This window comes from Dendronephthya gigantea, unplaced genomic scaffold (assembly GCF_004324835.1).
Source record: "Dendronephthya gigantea isolate DGI-Jeju-01 unplaced genomic scaffold, DenGig_1.0 000072F, whole genome shotgun sequence".
Lineage (NCBI taxonomy): Eukaryota > Metazoa > Cnidaria > Anthozoa > Malacalcyonacea > Nephtheidae > Dendronephthya > Dendronephthya gigantea.
This window is the reverse complement of record NW_021163082.1, coordinates 798,587-817,335: the sequence shown is the minus strand read 5'-3', so window position 1 is coordinate 817,335 and position 18,749 is coordinate 798,587. Positions and strand designations below refer to the sequence as shown.

The window sequence follows — 18,749 nt, the reverse complement described above, 5'->3', positions numbered from 1 at the left end:
GTTTATTGCAGTTTTTGATATAATATTTAATTTAACAGCCAAGTCACATTATAATTTTATATTACCTATACTTACAGCTCTATAATTTTGGAATGGATTGTCCATGATTGTCCCAATAATTGTGCTACATGTCTCACATTATATGTACCCACCACACAAGGAATTCATTGTTAAAATAGAGAGAGCAGTTGTTTTTGAAAAAAAATCAAAATAGTTTGACTTTCCCTTTCTTTTTGGTGTTTCATGAAATAGATTATTTACGGTCTTTTTTATTATTGTTGTGATAAACTGATCTTGAAACTACTACACATAACTATCCACCATCTCCAACCCAAATGCGAGTTTACTGGTATCTCTATATCTAAAACTATTCGTCATATTTTCCAAGATGTGTTGGAGACCTAGGAATAAAATATTAATTTTTATCCGAGGAATTAAATAAACAATATTAATTCTAAACCAATAAAATCACTATATTTTAATACGATTACACGTTAGAATGGAACTGTGTGTCACTCCTTCGCACTAATAAAAATGTACGCATGAAAAATTAAATCATTCAAAATACCAAAAAAATTGAACGAACACTCACCTGTTGTTCTTCTCTGTTTCAAGGGGCTTTTTGTCTTTTGAAATTCTCCAAAAGTTAGTAAAACAGCGGTAAACCGCGATGCATATTATGATACTTCGACGCGTAAATCGATACAAAACAATATACTTATAATCAATTCTGTATACCGCCAAAATGATTTGATAATTGCTGCACAAAATTGTCCGTTTTGTATAGTATCAATTATGATGATGGATGTTTTATAGTCTGTTGTCTTGTAATGTATATCAGCAGCAAATCCACTGAAGCCAATGCACTCCTGCTTTATCAACAGCCGATTATATCTCATACGTCAGAATTGAATCCAACAAAATTGGATCGTGTGAACAGAACTTAAGAGATCTATCAATACATAAACAACACAGCGTCGTTTCTTCCTAACCTCTTAGCTCTATTTATGGAATAAAACTTCCAAATTATATTGGTGTTCAATTGAATGCTCGTAATTCATAACATAAGTTGATAAATTGCGTAGATTCTCAAAGAATTGCTCCATTTTTACGCCCGGAATGTTTTCAAGCAATGCTCTTCGCTCCTCGTTTCTTCACACCGTGAATAATGTTCAAGGCTAGACGGAACATGCGCAGTTGCCACGTATAAGAAAAAAATCGGGTGTCCCGGGAAGCAAGTCCCTTTAAAACAAAACCCAATGCTTCAAAATTAACAGTAACGGTCAAAAGCACGTCGTTCCATTTTGCACGTGGCCAGCAAATGTAATAAGAATTCACCTATGTGTCTGTGGCTAAGGGATTGATCACATGAGCCCCGTTACGAGATTTAACGAAGCGTAAAAATAATGGACTTTAAGGTATTGAAAATTGTTTTGAAACAGACCAATCACATGCTATTGTTATTACTCATCTCAAGACCTCAAAGTCCATTTTACGCTTCGCTAAGGGTTTAAAAGTGCTCTATTTTACACGTGTCGCTCATCTGACCCGCCACCCAGAATTTTGAGTCTCGTGTAATTCTGCATTTACATTGTTGTCTAGGGATCTTTTCTAATGCCGGTTATTTGTTCTTTCATGTAGAGATATATATTAGTGATACTAACCAGTGCAACTGAAACCACTTCCAGTAAAACCTTGATTACATTTGCATGAAAATCCGTGAAAGGTTTTAGAGCATTGAGCATGGCTATCGCAATTGTCCAGCTCTAAGGCACAATGATCGATATCTAAAAGTAAACAATTATACTGAATGAACGAAACCCCATTACATAAAGGATTTACACATATAACACAATGATTAGCCGGAACCTTGAAGGAATTACTCTTGAAAATAAAAAAAATAACCAAAAAATTTCAGACATTAGCGTAACCATCATGACGGATTGATTCACGTAATTTCAAAAGCAATTGAGAATTGAAACATACTAACACATTATGATTTGTCGCATTATTATCGTAAGAAACGTTTGTCCTATATGCTGGAATAATTAAATTTACCTTCCGAAGTACATTGTACTCCAGCATCTTCAGAATGACTGCAGTCATGACGTCCAACGCCGTTCGAAGGACAACTTGTCAAATTTTGCTCGTTCCCAGTACAAGCAACTTGGTCTAACCAAATCTGTCCGAAACCAGAAGGAACTTCTTCCCCTTGAAAAGCTTTTAGAGCATACCGATAACCAAGCTGACGACATGCCACACGAGCATCGTTTATATCCCAAACATCATCACAGATTGTTCCCCATTTTCCTGAGTGGAATAATTCCACACGACCAGTGCCGTTTGAACTCAATGGTCCTATTAACCTGATATCTTTGCCTAAAACATAAAAAATATCTTCAAATACGATTTCGATCAAAATGTTTAGCAATTGCTCAGCACTAATCATTAGTCAGATTTAGCTCGAGGACGCGAACGTCAAAGAGGACGTGAAAATGGCGATAAATGGCGTGGCATGCCCATATATAGGCGTATCACACGCCATTTATTTGCTACTCTCTCGTCCTCTTTGACATTCGCATCCTCGAGCTAAATCTCCCTAAGTACAAGCAGCTTCTAAAAGTTACCAAAAAAAAGTATTACATTTTATAGGTATAATTAAGCAATACCTTGTGATTTGTTATTAAATTAGATCGGCGGGTTTAACTAACTGGCTGGATTACACAAGATTATACGTCGTATTTTCGTCGCGTCGAATGAAATTCAGGCAATGAAGCTTAATGAAGTGTATCAGCTCATTATCTATTGTTTGAATTGCATTCGACGCGATCAAAATGCGACGTTTAACTTAGGCCTAAGCTTTAAACCCAGGCCATCGCAACTATTCGTACCCTATAATTATAGGATTAGCTACTAATAAATTGGAAAGTTGTTTAAGAATTAACAAAAGCTTACAACATGAAAGTATGATTAATTAGCAGACTTTTTGAGTTACTAAACGCGTGTGTTGTTTAAAAGAAAATAAAACGTGAAACCGCCCAATTTCAATGTATTTGCACAGAATACTTATCAGAAGTAGAACTCCTGTGTGATTCGTCATGATTCGTCACTTAGCAAGTGCATTTTTTTGAGGTAGTCACCTCCCTGCCAATACTAAAAATGCGCTGATTTTAGACATTGGCGGGGGGGGGGGTGACACCTCAAAAAAATGCACTTGCTAAGTGACGAATCATGACGAATCACACTTACGAAAAAATAGTATAGAGTTATTCTTCTGATAGGTATTCTGTGGTATTAGCTTGAAGGGAGCAATAATTATTATAGCGCAAGTACCTGGCCAGCCCATCTCTTAACAGAGAATAGTCTTATAGATACATGAATCTTGTTCTATATTCTATGTTTAATCCATTAATTGGACTTTCACAGAACAAGAATAAACACTTTTTATAAGCACGGGGCAGTTCTACAGGGTGTCCCAAAAAAACCAAAAGCATTGAAAACACCCATCACAATGTAATAGCTAGAGTTTGAATGCCTAAGCTCCATTTTGGAACCCACAAGTGTATAAATAAATGTTTGACATAAGCATTTTCAAGCATGATGACAGTAAAATTTGTTTGTACTCCGGCACAAATTACTTCTATCACCAATACTCTTTACAAATATGGGTAACAATATTTAAATTTACAACTCAAGCACTATGACCTTCGACATGTCCTTAATTCTCTAGCAAAGTTTAAATTTTGTTGCTATTTAGCATTTTTATAAGTTGCGTTAATCTCCGCGAGCACAAATTCTGTATACTGTATACTGTAAAATTGATCCTGCACAGATCGTTAACATAATGCACTATTGAATGGCCTGGTATTCTATAATTGTACCTAACGTTATATAAAATTTCAACGAATTAAAGGATCCGTGATATTTCTAAATCTTTACCTTTGCATGAAGACTTATCTCCAGGTTGTTCACTATCACAAATACAAAGAAAAGATCCATCAGTGTTGGTGCAGTTTGCCTTTGGGTGACAGTTGTGAGCGGAAGTAGAACACTCATCGATATCTAAACCAAACAAAGAAGAATATATTCGGCATTACTTTTAGATTTTGACAAAAAGAATGTACCTAGGCATGTTCGCAATTCCAACTCTACTCATTTGGCGTGTGTTTGTGCGGCAAAATGTTCCGATTCTCTAGGAGACTTTGAAGCCGGTCAGCATTAAATAAACGCTTTTGTTGGAATTTGAATGCACGCACTTAACATTTCATGCAGAAAACTACTTTGTTTAACCACACAAGAAACGTTTGGTTCCTGGGAAAAGGCGGGCGAAACGAAGGTCTGTGCTCAGGCTACGGACTTGAGGCTTGTAATCATATTCTAGCGGCACAATTGTCTAAAATATAAAGACGTTCCACAAACACAGACGTTTTATTTTTACCAGAGACCTGAAAACCGTATATACAGGGTGTATCAAAAAAAGTGTCCCAAATGTAAAATTTTCGTTTTTCAGGATATCTTGCAGAATTTGGCAAATTTGTGTGTTCCTAGGGATTAGTTAAGACTTATCTGTCTGGTATACCTAGGCCAAGTTTGGTTTTTCATTAACAAAATTATGTTACCGGGGGGGGGTGTTCCTTTGCACTGATATTGAGAGGGCTTGCGCGCGAAAATGTGTAGCTGAAATTGGATATGATTTAGCTGTCTAAAAGTAGGAAAGCTTTTTAATAAACTGTCAAATTTTCAGGAAAATAATGCATACTGGGAGCAACGCGCGACCCTTAAAGTTGACAAATATTTCGCGCAGTGGATTAAATGCATCGTTGATTTTAGCGTGACCGATCTCATGCAAGGTTGGGCAAATGAATAAATTAAAGCGAGAAACTGAACACAAAAACAAAGCGATTTATTCGTGATGTTAATCCTCAGCATGTCCACCATTTCATTCTAAGCAAACTGCGGCTCGTCTGAGCATAGTAAACACTGAACAGTGAACCATTTGTCTGTCCATTCGCCTACATTTGCCGGTGGTAGCGTAGGCGATTTGCCAGAAAGAATTTCGAACGAAATGGAGAATTTGAGGCAGGACAGACAAATGGTTCGCCGTTCAGTGTTTACCATGCTCAGACGAGCCGCAGTTTGCTTAGAAAGAAATGGTGGAAATATTGAGGAATAAAAATCTTGTTATTAAATCGCTTCGTCTTTTTGTTCAGTTTCTCGCTTTAATTTATTCATTTGCCCAACCTTGCATGAGATCGGTCACGCTAAAATCAACCATGCATTTAATCCACTGCGCGCAATGAAATATTTGTCAATTTAAGGGGTCGCGCGTTGCTCCCAGTATGCATTATTTTTCCTGAAACTTTGACAGTTTACTAAAAAAATTTCCTACTTTAAAACAGCTAAATAATATATCAATTTCAGCTTCACATTTTCGCGCGCAAGCTCTCTCAATATCAGTGGAAAGGAACAACCCCCCCCCCCGGTAACATAATTTTGTTAATGAAAAACCAAACTTGGCCTAGGTATACCAGATAAATCTTAACTATCCCTAGGAACACAAAAATTTGCCAAATTCTGCAAAATATCCTGAAGAACGAAAATTTTAAATTTGGGACATTTTTTTGATACACCCTGTATATTGTGCGTAATAACAATATGAGTTTTAGAATATTAAGTGTTGGCATTTTTTTAAACGCCATGCATGTATATCGCAGTGCAGATCATGTGGGGGATGACAATAAAAAAGATATTCCATATTCAGAAATTATCACTAACCATTGCAAATTATACCATTTCCGGAATAACCATCAAGACATACACAGGAAAATGCTCCAGGAGAGTCAATACATCTTGAATTATTGCCACAGTTGTCTAATTTCAAGGAACATTCATCGATGTCTGTAACAAAGACGTTATTGCATTAGTTATAAACTGTTATGTACTCGACATCGTGTGAGACAAAAAGGCCCTTTTAATGTCAAACAGTAAACACTTATATACACATTACACATTACGTCATTGAATAATAATTCACTAATAATTGTCTACATTTTCAGCGCCCCAATCAGAATGAATAAATTTTGAATAAAGTACATTAAGGTACATTATTTACTAATAAATAAGGTACATTATTTACCATTTTAAAACGAAGTAAAAAAATTTAGGCATTCTGATTGGCTTTGCATAAAAACACATAAACAAATATGCCGTTTAGTTTAAAAGGAAATTCCTCCTTGTTCATTAGATACTATTGCGTTATAGGTTGGAAATATACTTTCCAGCTAAATGTTTATACTATAATTATAGTTGATAATACTCACCTAGTTCCAGTGCCATCCGGTTCCATGAGTTGCAGTCGTGGGACACACCAGGACTAACCTCAAGACCAGGTTTGCCATAATAGCGCCAAGGACTTACGCAATAATTTGGGTACTTATTAACAAGCTTTAAATGTCGCGCAAAAGAATCGTACCGCCATCTGCTGGCAGTTGGTCCATCGCAATGGTAACTAAGGCCGACAAAAAGATCATTTCGTGCGTGAACGCATTTCCCAGTATTTGCTTCTTGCAGGATGTTTTCTTTGATGAAACGAAAATGATTACCAGGATGTCTTGAGAAATGCAGATGATTTTCATCGAAACGGCGCAAGTAGCCATATGAACTTGATTTGATAAGGTATGTGTTGTAACGGGCAACTGAAGCAAGAAAAGAATTAAATATTTCTCTTCCTGTGAAAAAATTGTTATAATTTTCCACATATACACATCTGAATAAATTAGAATTCCAATTTGCGGGATTCGAATTGTGTGTCATTTCGACCGTGAAACAATGAATTTCCCAAGAAATGATTAAAATAAATATAATAACATACAATATAATAACAGGACTAAAATTAATTGTCAGGCTGGCTATGCCACTGCTTAACTCAAGTTGGTAAATTATCTCTCGAAGTCATAGATACAACCTTAAGATAAAAACAACCTAAACAAAACGACTAGAATTTACAAAATGCCATAAGAAATTAGAGAAATGTTTTTACCTGTTGAAGTGCATTCAACTCCAGCATCTCTGGAATGGTCGCAATTATTACTACGAAACGCCAAGTTATGAGAACAATTGTTAAGAAATTGCTCGTTTCCAGTGCAAGCTAAATCATTCAGCCATATCTGTCCAGATCCACGTGATACTTGTCCTCCTTGAAGAGCTCTAACAGCATTCAGATAACCAAGCTCACGGCATACAACCTTCGCATCTTTTAAATCCCAATTTGTATCACAGACTGTGCCCCAGGTTCCATTGCGAAATACTTCAACCCGTCCAACACCTTTCTGGCTTGACAGGCCTCGTAACCTAACGTTTGTCGGCACACCTACCGACAAAAAACAACAAAAGTTGAAACAATAAAGCAAATTATATTATGAAAAAATCGTGTTTATGATACGTAAAAAGGTTGGTTTACATTTTTAGTAACAAAATGCAGAAATTTTGACTACTTCCGATAAAGATGAAGTATTAAAAATTTGGGCATTCTGATTGACTTTCCCTGAAAAATGTAAACAAATATTATGCCGATTAGTTTTAAAACGAAATTCCACCCACGCATTGCCATGCAAATTTTCAGTTAGTATTATTAATTTTTAGCATTTAGGGTCACGTTTTTACATGGAACAAGACGAATTTGGGACCCTGCTCGAAATCGTCTGTTTTCCTCCTGTGTAGACGCCAATTTTTCATCCATTTTTACCGTGTGAACACCTGAAGCGGATTAATTCGAGATTGGTCTGCGACATACGTAAGAACAGTTCAGTTATATGCAAAAATTGGACCATAAATTCAGTTATTTTACTTACAAGCTGATCCAATCGTGGCATGTTGGTTATCACAGGTGCATAGATAAGATCCATCAGTGTTGGTGCAGTTATAGTTTGCCATACAGTTGTGCGTTGATTGTATACATTCATCAATATCTAAAGCGATTATAAATTCAAATTGCAATCAACACCTAATTATACAACGCTTGATTTTTTCACCAATGATCATGTCTCTCCCATTGATATATGCTTGTTATTCTGTGCAATCGATTATTGTTTCTTTTCCAAATGAATAATAAACTAAATAGAATTGTAATTTATCGCGCAGTCAACTTAAATCTTCCACTTCAGTGTGAAATAGTCATTTTACCGCCTTTTTATCAGCGGGCCTTTTTTAACTAGGGTCTACGCGGTAGGAAATTGCTTGCTATTTAGCAACATATCATTCGAATTTTTTTTTCAAGAGTTTTTTGTGCAACATAGGGTAATTCAAAAGCAGTAAAATACCTTGACAAAAAGTTCCATTTCCTGTATATCCATCGTTGCATGTGCAGTGAAAAGAACCAATTGTGTTGTTACAAAAAGCATTTTGGTGGCAGTTATCAAATGTCGAGCATTCATCGATGTCTAGAAGAACATTAAGAGTCAGAAGTTACTAATCACAATGTCCTTTCCTCAGAATTTTATTGTTCTCTACAGGCAGTCAACTTCAAAATATTACTTTAGCTGCATTGAGTAAGTCCGAAAGACTGGCTATATATACTGAATGCTGGCATATTCAAATATATATTTTTATTGTAATCTTAAGAGTAATATCAAACACGGTTGATTATGGTAGCATTCATTCGCGTTTGTTAATTAATACTGCATGGGTTTTAGCGACGATGTGTAACTTGTCTCGCAAACCTGGAAGAGTATTGCGAGAGTAGAATCAAACGAGTCATTCCACCGTTTAACATGCTTTGCAATGGTGAAAATCGTGGCAAGACACTTGAATCAGTCGATCAGCGTTTCAGAAAGCAGCACTACTGCCTTCTACTTTGTGCAACGCTTTTTAAACACAACAGTAACAGCGCATTTACATGCATGCAGTAGTTATATATGCAATTTTATTTCAGCCTACGAAAGTAATTCAAGCTCTCTTTAACTTCAGTTTATATTGCTATACGCTGGCCTTTTTGTGAAGGTTTAAGCCCTCATTCAAACTATACAGATTCGTGAGAAATTTGTTTCAGAAAAAAGGGGAATATTTAAAAAGTTTATTTTTTTTCAGAATTAACAATGAGTATATGGTATGATGACTTTGATGTTAAGGGTTGAATCATGGGTCTATACTTGTGTGGATGTGCCAATTACTTTCTTTCGAGGACGAGGGTTTGTAAAATGCAATCGTCACTTTTAAACGTTATTATAGCTTTAAAAACTGGAAGAATTCATGAAATACTGAATTGACAAAAAAAAACTAATAACTAACCGACGCATGTAACGTTGTTTCCAGTATATCCCTTTTTGCATTCGCAAGAAAAACTCCCGTGAGTGTTTACGCAGTAGGAATGACTGGCGCAGTAGTGAGTATTCAAGGAGCATTCATCAATATCTATAATGCAATAAAAAATGTTTATATACAGTTTAACATGCATGGACAGTTTTTGAGACAGGAAAAGTTTTAAACTATCGAAACACGAGGATTCCCGTGTAAAATCTTTAGGGATCAGTTTGAAATGACAAACAATCGGTATTTAAAACCTGGCACGAAACACTACTATTACGTTGTGAACATCATCAACGCAAATGAAAAATGATGCACTAAAAGATAATTTTCTAGACTGTTCAGTGCGTTTTCCAGAAATCGTTTGAGCGTGGGGCTGGAGCATGAATAGAAGTGACCTTAAAAAAGGGCTTTAGGAGTCCTCCCGGAGTAAATATTTGTTTTGTGAATTTTGAGTGTCTGCATGTGACTTGATCATCTGCCTTTTAAAGGTAACATTTGGAGATTGTTTCAGAGTGTATATAGATAGTTTCCTCTAAACATGATTATTTCACTAATATTTATATATACGCTCAAAATGGATCTTCACTTGGAAGACAAACAGTACTTTATGAGAAGGGGGCAAGGGGAAGATACACATTAACCGATTTTTTATATCACATTATGTTTAAAATTAACACACCATTGAAAGAACATTCTACACCAGCATCTTCAGAATGAGAGCAGTCATTGTTCCCCCATCCCCGATGAGAGCAACTGGACAAATTGTGCTCGCTCCCTGCGCAGAAAACCTCGTCTAACCATATTGGCCCAGAACCGGAAATCGTGTTACTTCCTTGCAGTGCATTCACAGCATTTAAATAACCAAGCTGACGGCATACAACTCTTGCATCTTTTATGTCCCAATTGTCATCACAAACTGTTCCCCATCTTCCGTCATGGAAAATTTCGACACGTCCACGTCCTTTAGAACTTAATGGTCCTCTTAACCTAATGCCCACTGATTCATCTTGAAAACAATGGAATAAGAAAAGGTATATAGGTTAGCTAAATGTTTGATAATTTGAGTCGAAGTTAATTTAGCGACTTCAAATTACGCTCTCCAAATCTTTTGTTGATTATTCCAAAATACACTAGTATATATAGTTGAAATTCAAACTTTGAATATCTTGTTATTCAGCCAACCCCTGATTTTCAAAATTAAACCAGATTCGTTGAGACGGCTCATGTCATCACGCGAAATTTTTGCCCGAGAGTATACCAGTGTCATTCACTTATTGCTTCTCAACTACTGCAAGATATTGATTTTTTTTAAAGGCTAATAGGTACAAAAATTTGAAAAAGCTTGTAAAGCAAAACTTGCTCAGCTTCTACTCCAGCCCTTAACGGTTTAGCCCATTCTGTGGTTTGATTAAATCAGATGAAGTTGGGTCATGCGCTTCGCATATATATAATAACTTATTTAATTAATATTGAACTAATATAATAACCACACTGAGAAAATGAACAGCCGAGGTAAATTTTACAATTTACGAAGGTAATAAATTCAATTCTGAATTACATTTTGTCACCTATGGGCACCAGACAAGTGAAAAATTAATGTGTTATCAATTGGTAATCTTTCATAACAAAATCAAACAAAACTAGAGGCGATAATTGCGCGACACATGTTCGCGTTCAGCCTGGCAGATTTCTTAATTGTGACAGACTATATGATAGAGGGACATCGAAAGTTAGATTTAAGAAGGCAGTAATTGATGGCCAAATCCAAGCATCTGGGACTTGAATTAACTCCTCCTTTTATTAACGCGCTCATTTTTCCACTATTCTTTAATACTATATACTATACTACCATACATATAGTGCCCTTTCTAATGGTACTAGAAATACATGCATGCAGCAACCCCTCGCTATTTCAAACCTAGTACACAATTTCCTGAGTTAACCTGACCTAAACTTATATTGTGAAATGACACAAAACTCAAATCAGTCCTATTATATTTTACCGAGTATATTATAGCTAATGTTTCCATCATTCAATACAAAAATAATCATAAAGCTAGTGTAAACATTGCCCGTTCAATTTTGCTGCATTATACCATGCCAGCAATTAAGTAACGATTTAAAATCGAAGTTTCAAACGATTAAAACAGTACAAAATCTTCACAGACAAAGAAAAAACTTCAAATGTTATTTTATTCTGTAATTGCAGTCGACGCCGGCGGCTAAAAGTTTTATACTTTATAAATATAGTGTGTATTTTTGATACCAAAATTCAAATTACACTTTGAAAAACACTTTTTGAAGTTAAAGCAAAGGTGTAATAGCCTTTCACAGGTTTATGCGTTTGCATAAAAAGCTGAAAATTTTACAAATAAACGCCCTACAAAGCTGAAAAGTATACAAATACGGCTCATTCTTATCGCGAAACAAATACGAAATAAACAAAGTAAACACGTACCCTTTGTCTTTGAAAACATTTATAAGTTTGCAGATTATGAATTATTCCTCTTACACGGCTTTGTCTTGACCGTATCCACGTTCATCTTTGCTAACTGTCATGCTTCATATATCTTGTTTCTTCTCGTTTTACTTTCTTTGCACAAAGTTTATGAAACGCTTTTACAAATTACAAAAATGTTTACGAAATACGAAATGACAGTTAATTTAAATTGCTGACGTTCTCATTGAAATACAAACTTCCTGTCTTAGCCAATCAGAACGTTCGTTGATTACCAGACGTTACTCGCGCATGCGCATAACTTACAAAACCACCCAACGTCGACCGTCCATGACAAAGAATTTGGACAACTTTGGATTCGGCTATGTTCTACCGGGTTCCGGGTGTAACTCCTAATCTCCGAGCGGAATTAGTACCCTCGCAGGCGCTCCGCGCCCGCTCGGGGATTAAAAAATAAATCCGAGCTCGTGACATTGATGAGAGACATTCTAATCCTCCACCATGAGCATGATATGTTTAACTTACCTAAGCAAGGAGAGTTGTCTCCAGCTGGTTCACCATCACATGTGCATATATAAGATCCATTCGTGTTGTTGCACTTTAAATTTGGATGACAAGTGTAAATGGGCAGAGCACATTCATTTATATCTAAATAAGGCAAGGTATAAAAAAAAGCATACAGATCTACAGACTTTGATCATAAATGAGCGCCAAATAGTTTCAGGGCAGGCGTATATAGGTGTAATTTTAATTCTCTTTTTGTAAAAATTCGTTCCTCAACCTCCGCCCAACCTTTTATCTTTCCACACTCAACCGGGAGAATGTGAACAAGAGTACCCTTTTACAGTTTCGCTGGCAGGGTATGTTGTTCATTTGTAACAAAAGAACGCCCGTTTTTAATGTTCTCTAGATTTTTATACTGAAGAATGCAGTAAGGTGAGCGTTGTAAAACAAGAATGGTCAAACGACAAGAAGACTGCCTGAGATGCAATGTTTACAGTTAATTTTGTCAAAATAGGTTTGTCAATTTGGTCAATTCTATCAAATTTCAATGAGCGAATTTTTACAAAAAAATATTTGATTGTTTTGAGCAAACTTGTACTCATTTTCTCCATTATGATTACTTATTTAGTATGTAAAATTTCAAAAAAAGTGATAAATGATTCGATTGATTCACTCTAATGTGTTCAAAAATTCAGATTTTCGTAACTTTAACAGTTCAGTTTTGCAATGTGGTGAGTGTGGCGGCCGATGCTTGTTCACCGTAATGCGCCATTAATGTTTAAAAATAAATCTTGACGATACACTTGTTTGACTTCGCTTTATTAAGTTCTCGTAAGATTCTTTGGCACTTTAATTATTTGCTTAACTTACTTCGCTTTACTTAAGTTCCCTTACGAGTATGTTACAGAGTCTGTCTTAAGATTATTGGTTGTCTCTTTTATATGCTTTACAGTAGGCGTTATGAATATATTAGGCACTCAACACGATAATTTGCATTAATGCACACGCAGTTACACTCCCCCCACAGAAATCCTTTGATTTCTTCTAAGTTAGTCATTGGCTACCAAAAGCACAAGTTTATGAATTGGTCTCTTTAACATTGAAGGGACTCTAAGCCTTTTTCCTTTATCATCCAAGCTTGTATCACCAACAACAAGTTCAACACTTCTGACCAAACCAGTTTCATCAGGATAAGTAGTGATAATCTTTCCGAGCTTCCAATTATTACGAATCTCACTTTCATCTGTCAGTAGGACTATGTCTCCAATCTTAAGATTTCTGCGAGGCTTGTTCCACTTTGTTCTTTTTTGTAATGAATGAAGAAACTCCTTTCTCCATCTTGCCCAAAATTCGTTCATAAAATGCTGAATTCTTCTCCATCTCTTCTTTGAATATAATTCTTTGTTCTGGAAAACTCCTGGCGGTGGTAAAACAACTTGCGTCTTCATAGTCAGTAGGTGGTTCGGCGTAAGGGGAGAAAGGGAATCAGGATCGTTCAAAGTGTTGACAGTTAAAGGTCTGGAGTTCACAACACATTCAACTTCACATATCAGTGTGCGAAAAGATTCATCATCTAAGCAAGTGCTGTTCCTTCGCATTAGGGCATTTAGGACATTCCTGACAGTTCTAATTTGGCGCTCCCAAACCCCACCAAAATGACTTGCCTTTGGAACATTCATTCTAAATTCGACCCAATCACAATTTGACTTCAACAGTTCAGCACCGATTTTCTTATCATCCATCACCTTTAACGCTTCTTGTAGTTCTCGTTGGGCACCAATAAAATTTGAGCCTCGGTCACTTCTTAGTTGACGAACGGGACCTCGTCTACATATGAAACGTCTTAATGCTTGAATAAATGAGTCTGTGTCCATCGTATTCGAGACTTCAAGGTGTACTGCTCGAGAAGCCATACATGTGAACAATGCGACGTATCTTTTCAGCTCTTTACGACGATCTTTAATATACCAAGGTCCACAATAGTCAACAGCGGCATATGTGAATGGTGCAGCTTGTTCAAATCTATCTGTTGGTAGGTCAGCCATCAATTGCTCTTGAGCAGCTCCTCTTAATTTTCGACATGTCACACATTTACTTATCATGTAGGCCACTGCAGATGATCCTCCAATGATCCAGATACCATTGCTTCGTATCTCATTCAACGTTAGACCACGTCCTTGATGAGCAACTCTTTCATGATAATAGCGAATTACCAATTCCGTCACGTGAGTTTTTCGAGGTAGAATGATTGGAAATTTGACGTTGTTGGGAATATCAGCATGCTTGATCCGACCTCCAACTCGCAAAACACCATGAGAATCACAAAATGGATTAAGACGATACAACTGACTTGTCTTTTTCACGGAATGTTTAGATGGCATCTCAAACCTTTCATCCCTTTCTTTCCTGATCGTCAACGTCTTGATATCTTCTTGAAAATGCATCATTTGAACTGACTTGTAGATTTCTATGTCTGCCTTGCGTAGGGTTTCAACTGTAAGCTTTGGTTGACAATTATCAGATATAGTTTCTTTGCTCGTTGATTGGCCTGACTTGGCTTTCTTCAACAGCTTTTCCCTGTAGGTAAGACAAACTGCGACGGCTGATCTTGCACGTTGCCAACTCGAGAAAACTTCAATTGCCTGTGCAAGGCACCACGTTCTATTGACATTTAGGGAGAAACAAGATTGTTTAACTTCAGGATCTTCTAATGAAATGTCTTCAACCGTTGTATGTTCAAGCCACTGATCCTCAGGTTGCCACAGAAACTTGGGTCCTGTAATCCATCTTGGGTTCTTCAATAATTGCGAGGCTGTCATTCCTCTGGATCCGTCATCTGCTGGGTTAGAACTTGACTCTACATATTTCCACTGTCCTTTAGTAGTCTTACTACGGATTTGTGAAATGCGATTAGCGACAAATACGTGGAATCTTTTGGAGTCATTACCAATGTAGCCAAGAGCTATTTGACTATCCGTCCAAAACGTTTCGCTTTGTATATCATATTCAAGCTCATTCTTCATCGTTTCGTTGACCTTTACAGAAACCAATGCAGCTGTTAATTCCAAACGAGGTATGGATATGCTCTTTAGTGGGCAGACTCTTGCCTTTCCCATAACTAGCGAACAATGAATTTTCCCTTCGGCGTTCTGAAGGCGAATATACGAACATTGACCATAACCAACGTTGCTTGCATCAGAAAAGTTGTGGAGTTCGGCAGACTTAACTTCTCCAAAATCAATCGGCTTAAAACATCTAGGAATTGATAATTCTTTAAGGCAGGACAGCTCGTTTCTCCACTTTATCCATTTTATCTTTAAATCTTCTGGAATATCGTCGTCCCAATCAATTTGATCACGACAGAGATCTTGAAGTATTCTTTTTCCAAGAAGAATTATCGGTGCCACGAATCCCAGTGGGTCGTAAACTGAACAGACAGTCGCCAAGATTCCTCTTCTTGTTAACGGACGATCTTGTAAAATAATTCTGAATTCAAAGTTGTCAGTTTCTATGCACCATTGCACGCCCAGTGTTCTTTCAATTGGTAATACAGCTAAGTCAAGATTCTTCACTGCATCCGCACGGTCTGACTCGGGAATTTGCTGAAGAATTTCTCTTTTGTTACTGATGAATTTGCACAGATTGAACCCACCTCGACTGCACATCTCTTTGGCTTGCTTCACCAGGTTAACTGCTTCGGACACGGAGGCGACTGACTTCAGCCCGTCATCGACGTAGAAGTTTCTTCTCAAGAATTCCGCTGCATCCTTTCCAATTTCTTGTTCATTGTCGTCAGCAGTTCGTTTAAGGGCATAGTTCGAGCATCCTGGAGACGAGGCTGCCCCAAACAGATGCACTGTCATCCGATACGTTTGAGGTTCTTGATTTGTGTCTGGGTTGTCTCCAGGCCACCAAAGAAAACGGAGGAAATCGCGATACTCTTTCGAGACCTTTACTTGATAAAACATAGCTTCTATATCAGTTGTGAAAGCAACACTTTCTTGGCGAAATCTTGTTAATACTCCAATCAGTTTATTCGTTAAATCTGGACCTTGGAGTAGATACTGGTTGAGCGATTCTCCTTTGTATTGAGAGGAACAGTCAAATACAACTCGTATCTTCTTAGGTTTCTTGGGATGGTAAACCCCGTGGTGTGGGATGTACCAACATTTTCCTGGTTCTGTTGTTTCTTCATTCGATGGAACTTGCTCTGCATATCCTTTCTTTATCATTTCTTTCATGAATGTGACGTAATCTTCTTTGTACGTAGTATCATTCTTGAATCTTGACTTCAATTGTTGTAGGCGAAACACAGCTAAATTTCGGTTGTTTGGTAATTTGATATCATCATTCTTGAACGGCAGTGGGATCTCATAATGTCCATCTTCTCAAGGTGGATTCCATCAGAAACCTTTCGCAGGAAATTCTGGTCATCAATTGAGGAATACGTTGGCGAAATGTTAATATTCTCGTTGAAATCGAGTTCGAACATCTTGTTGATCGTTGATGGGTCGATAATTTCTTTTACACGATTTTCTGGAGCGAAAACAATGTTTAGTTGTTTCTCTGAGGCAATCTCCCTGGTCACAATGCGATTACATGACATTTGATAACTTTCAAAGTCTAAGTCGTTTTCATTCAACTTCGAAACAGGACCGATAAACCCCCAACCAAGAAGAGTTTTAATTGCATAAGGATCGTTCTCGTTTCCTGGTATGACTTCCTGTGGCTTGATCGCCTTTGGACAATTTGATCCAATCAGTAGACCAATGTCCACGTTTTCTTGATAACGTGGTAATTGTGTTGTTAGCCTTTCTAAATGCTGCCATCTTTCAGCCATTTCAGGTCGAGGTATCTCGTCTCTTTTTGATGGAATATCATCTCTACAGTAAACGGATTTCGGTAACTCGATTTGGGTGGTTTTTCCTAGGTCTTCTATGATAAGCCCAGCTATCTTCTTTGTTGCTATCATTTCCGTTCCATGCATTGTGTTTAAGTTTAGATGAACATCTATACCATTAAGTCCGAGTTTCTTTGAAGTATCACTTTTAATGAATGTCCCATTACTAGCAGGATCTAATAAAGCGTATACCATTATTTGATGATGGGGATCTTTCTTGTGATGCAACCAAACTGGTACAATCATTGAACTGATTCTGCTTTCGTTGTTATCTTGATTGGATTTCACAGCATTTCGTACGCTTACACAGTTGTTAATTGTAGAACCAGTGGATTTGGGGTCCTTATTGGGCAATTCTGAGGAAGTTTGCGTTGAGCACTCTTTCTTGTTGCCACTCTTCGTTGCATCATGTAACAATGTAGGATGTTTTAGTTGGCAAACATCACACTTCTTTCTAGTGAGACATCTTCTAGACACATGACCAACACGAAGGCATCCGAAACACAATTCTTTCTTCCGAATGAAATCCATTCTTTCACTTAACTTCATTTCTTGAAACTTCTGACAATTCTCCAAAACATGATTCTTTGCACACAAAGTACACTTGTGCACATCAGGTGGACTTCTTTCTTTGTCAGTAAGCGATAGGGGATTGACGATGGTTGAAAAATTACTGGACTGTTCATTCCTTTTCCATTTACGAATGTCTTGCTCTTTACCTTCGTTCTTCCTATCACCTCTCTTTTCTTCTTTAATGGCATAAGGAGAAAACACAGGATTTGTAGCAAAAGTTGCTTCGTCTTTCACAAATTCTACGAAATCGTGGAATTTGACTGCGTCTTTTTCAGTTAAGATTTCATTCGCTCGACGGCACCATCTTGCAATTGCGAAATTTGGTAATTTTGAGCAAATCTTCTTTATGACATCTTCGCTATTTAACACTTCCATGTGTTTAAGTGTCTTCATAGCTTCTTCCGCTTGTACAAGAAAATCTGAAAATTTCAATAGACCAACACCATCTCCTGAGTCCTTTATGGTAGCCCAATTCAATAACCTTTCTTTGTAGGCATAAGCAACGCGATATGGATGACCAAATCTTTCTTTCAGAACAGTTCGTGCTTTCGTGTAGGCTTCTGGAGAGTTCAATGTGACTAAGCCTTTGATAACTTCTCTTGCTTCCCCACTTGTGAACTGATTCAAATAATAAAGTCTTTGCTTCGGATCCTCGACTTTGCTTTCAATGAGGGATTCGAAGGAATTAATGAAATAAGGATAATCAAAATAATTACCAGAAAACATTGGTGGTTGTTGTTTAGGTAAGGAATTCAATACTTGTTGCTTAGCCAATTCAACTAATAAAGGTCCAACACTATCAGGTTGATCTGGTTTCACATCATTAGATTGTGATTCATAAACATTTGTTTCTTTCTCAGGAATGACTTGACGTTCTTCGCCCTTTAAGACTGGAGGAACAGTATATGTAGAAACGAATTCTTGAGCGTTTGCATTCAATTCGAACGTCGCTGGAACATGCCGAGGAATTGCTTCATCAGGCATGGCTGACTGAAGAATATTTTCATTAGG

General features: G+C 37.1%; 1 protein-coding gene across 6 annotated transcripts in view; it reads right to left on the bottom strand.

The window, feature by feature from the left end:
- The window catches only part of LOC114531440 (scavenger receptor cysteine-rich type 1 protein M130-like), a 57,155-nt gene that overhangs the window by 14,217 nt on the left and 24,189 nt on the right, over positions 1–18,749 (bottom strand). For 2 of the 6 annotated variants that reach the window (XM_028553047.1, XM_028553048.1), the window contains 11 exons: positions 12,287–12,409; positions 9,983–10,309; positions 9,286–9,408; positions 8,319–8,438; positions 7,851–7,967; positions 7,040–7,369; positions 6,321–6,695; positions 5,776–5,898; positions 3,940–4,062; positions 2,059–2,379; positions 1,665–1,787 (listed from right to left, as the gene is read on the bottom strand). The exons of 2 other annotated variants lie outside the window; for them this stretch is intronic. In XM_028553047.1, the coding sequence (XP_028408848.1) occupies positions 1,665–1,787; positions 2,059–2,379; positions 3,940–4,062; positions 5,776–5,898; positions 6,321–6,695; positions 7,040–7,369; positions 7,851–7,967; positions 8,319–8,438; positions 9,286–9,408; positions 9,983–10,309; positions 12,287–12,409 (2,205 nt within the window). The remainder of the gene's footprint in view (positions 1–1,664; positions 1,788–2,058; positions 2,380–3,939; positions 4,063–5,775; positions 5,899–6,320; positions 6,696–7,039; positions 7,370–7,850; positions 7,968–8,318; positions 8,439–9,285; positions 9,409–9,982; positions 10,310–12,286; positions 12,410–18,749) is intronic. 2 more of the 6 variants (XM_028553052.1, XM_028553051.1) reach the window with 2 other exon arrangements.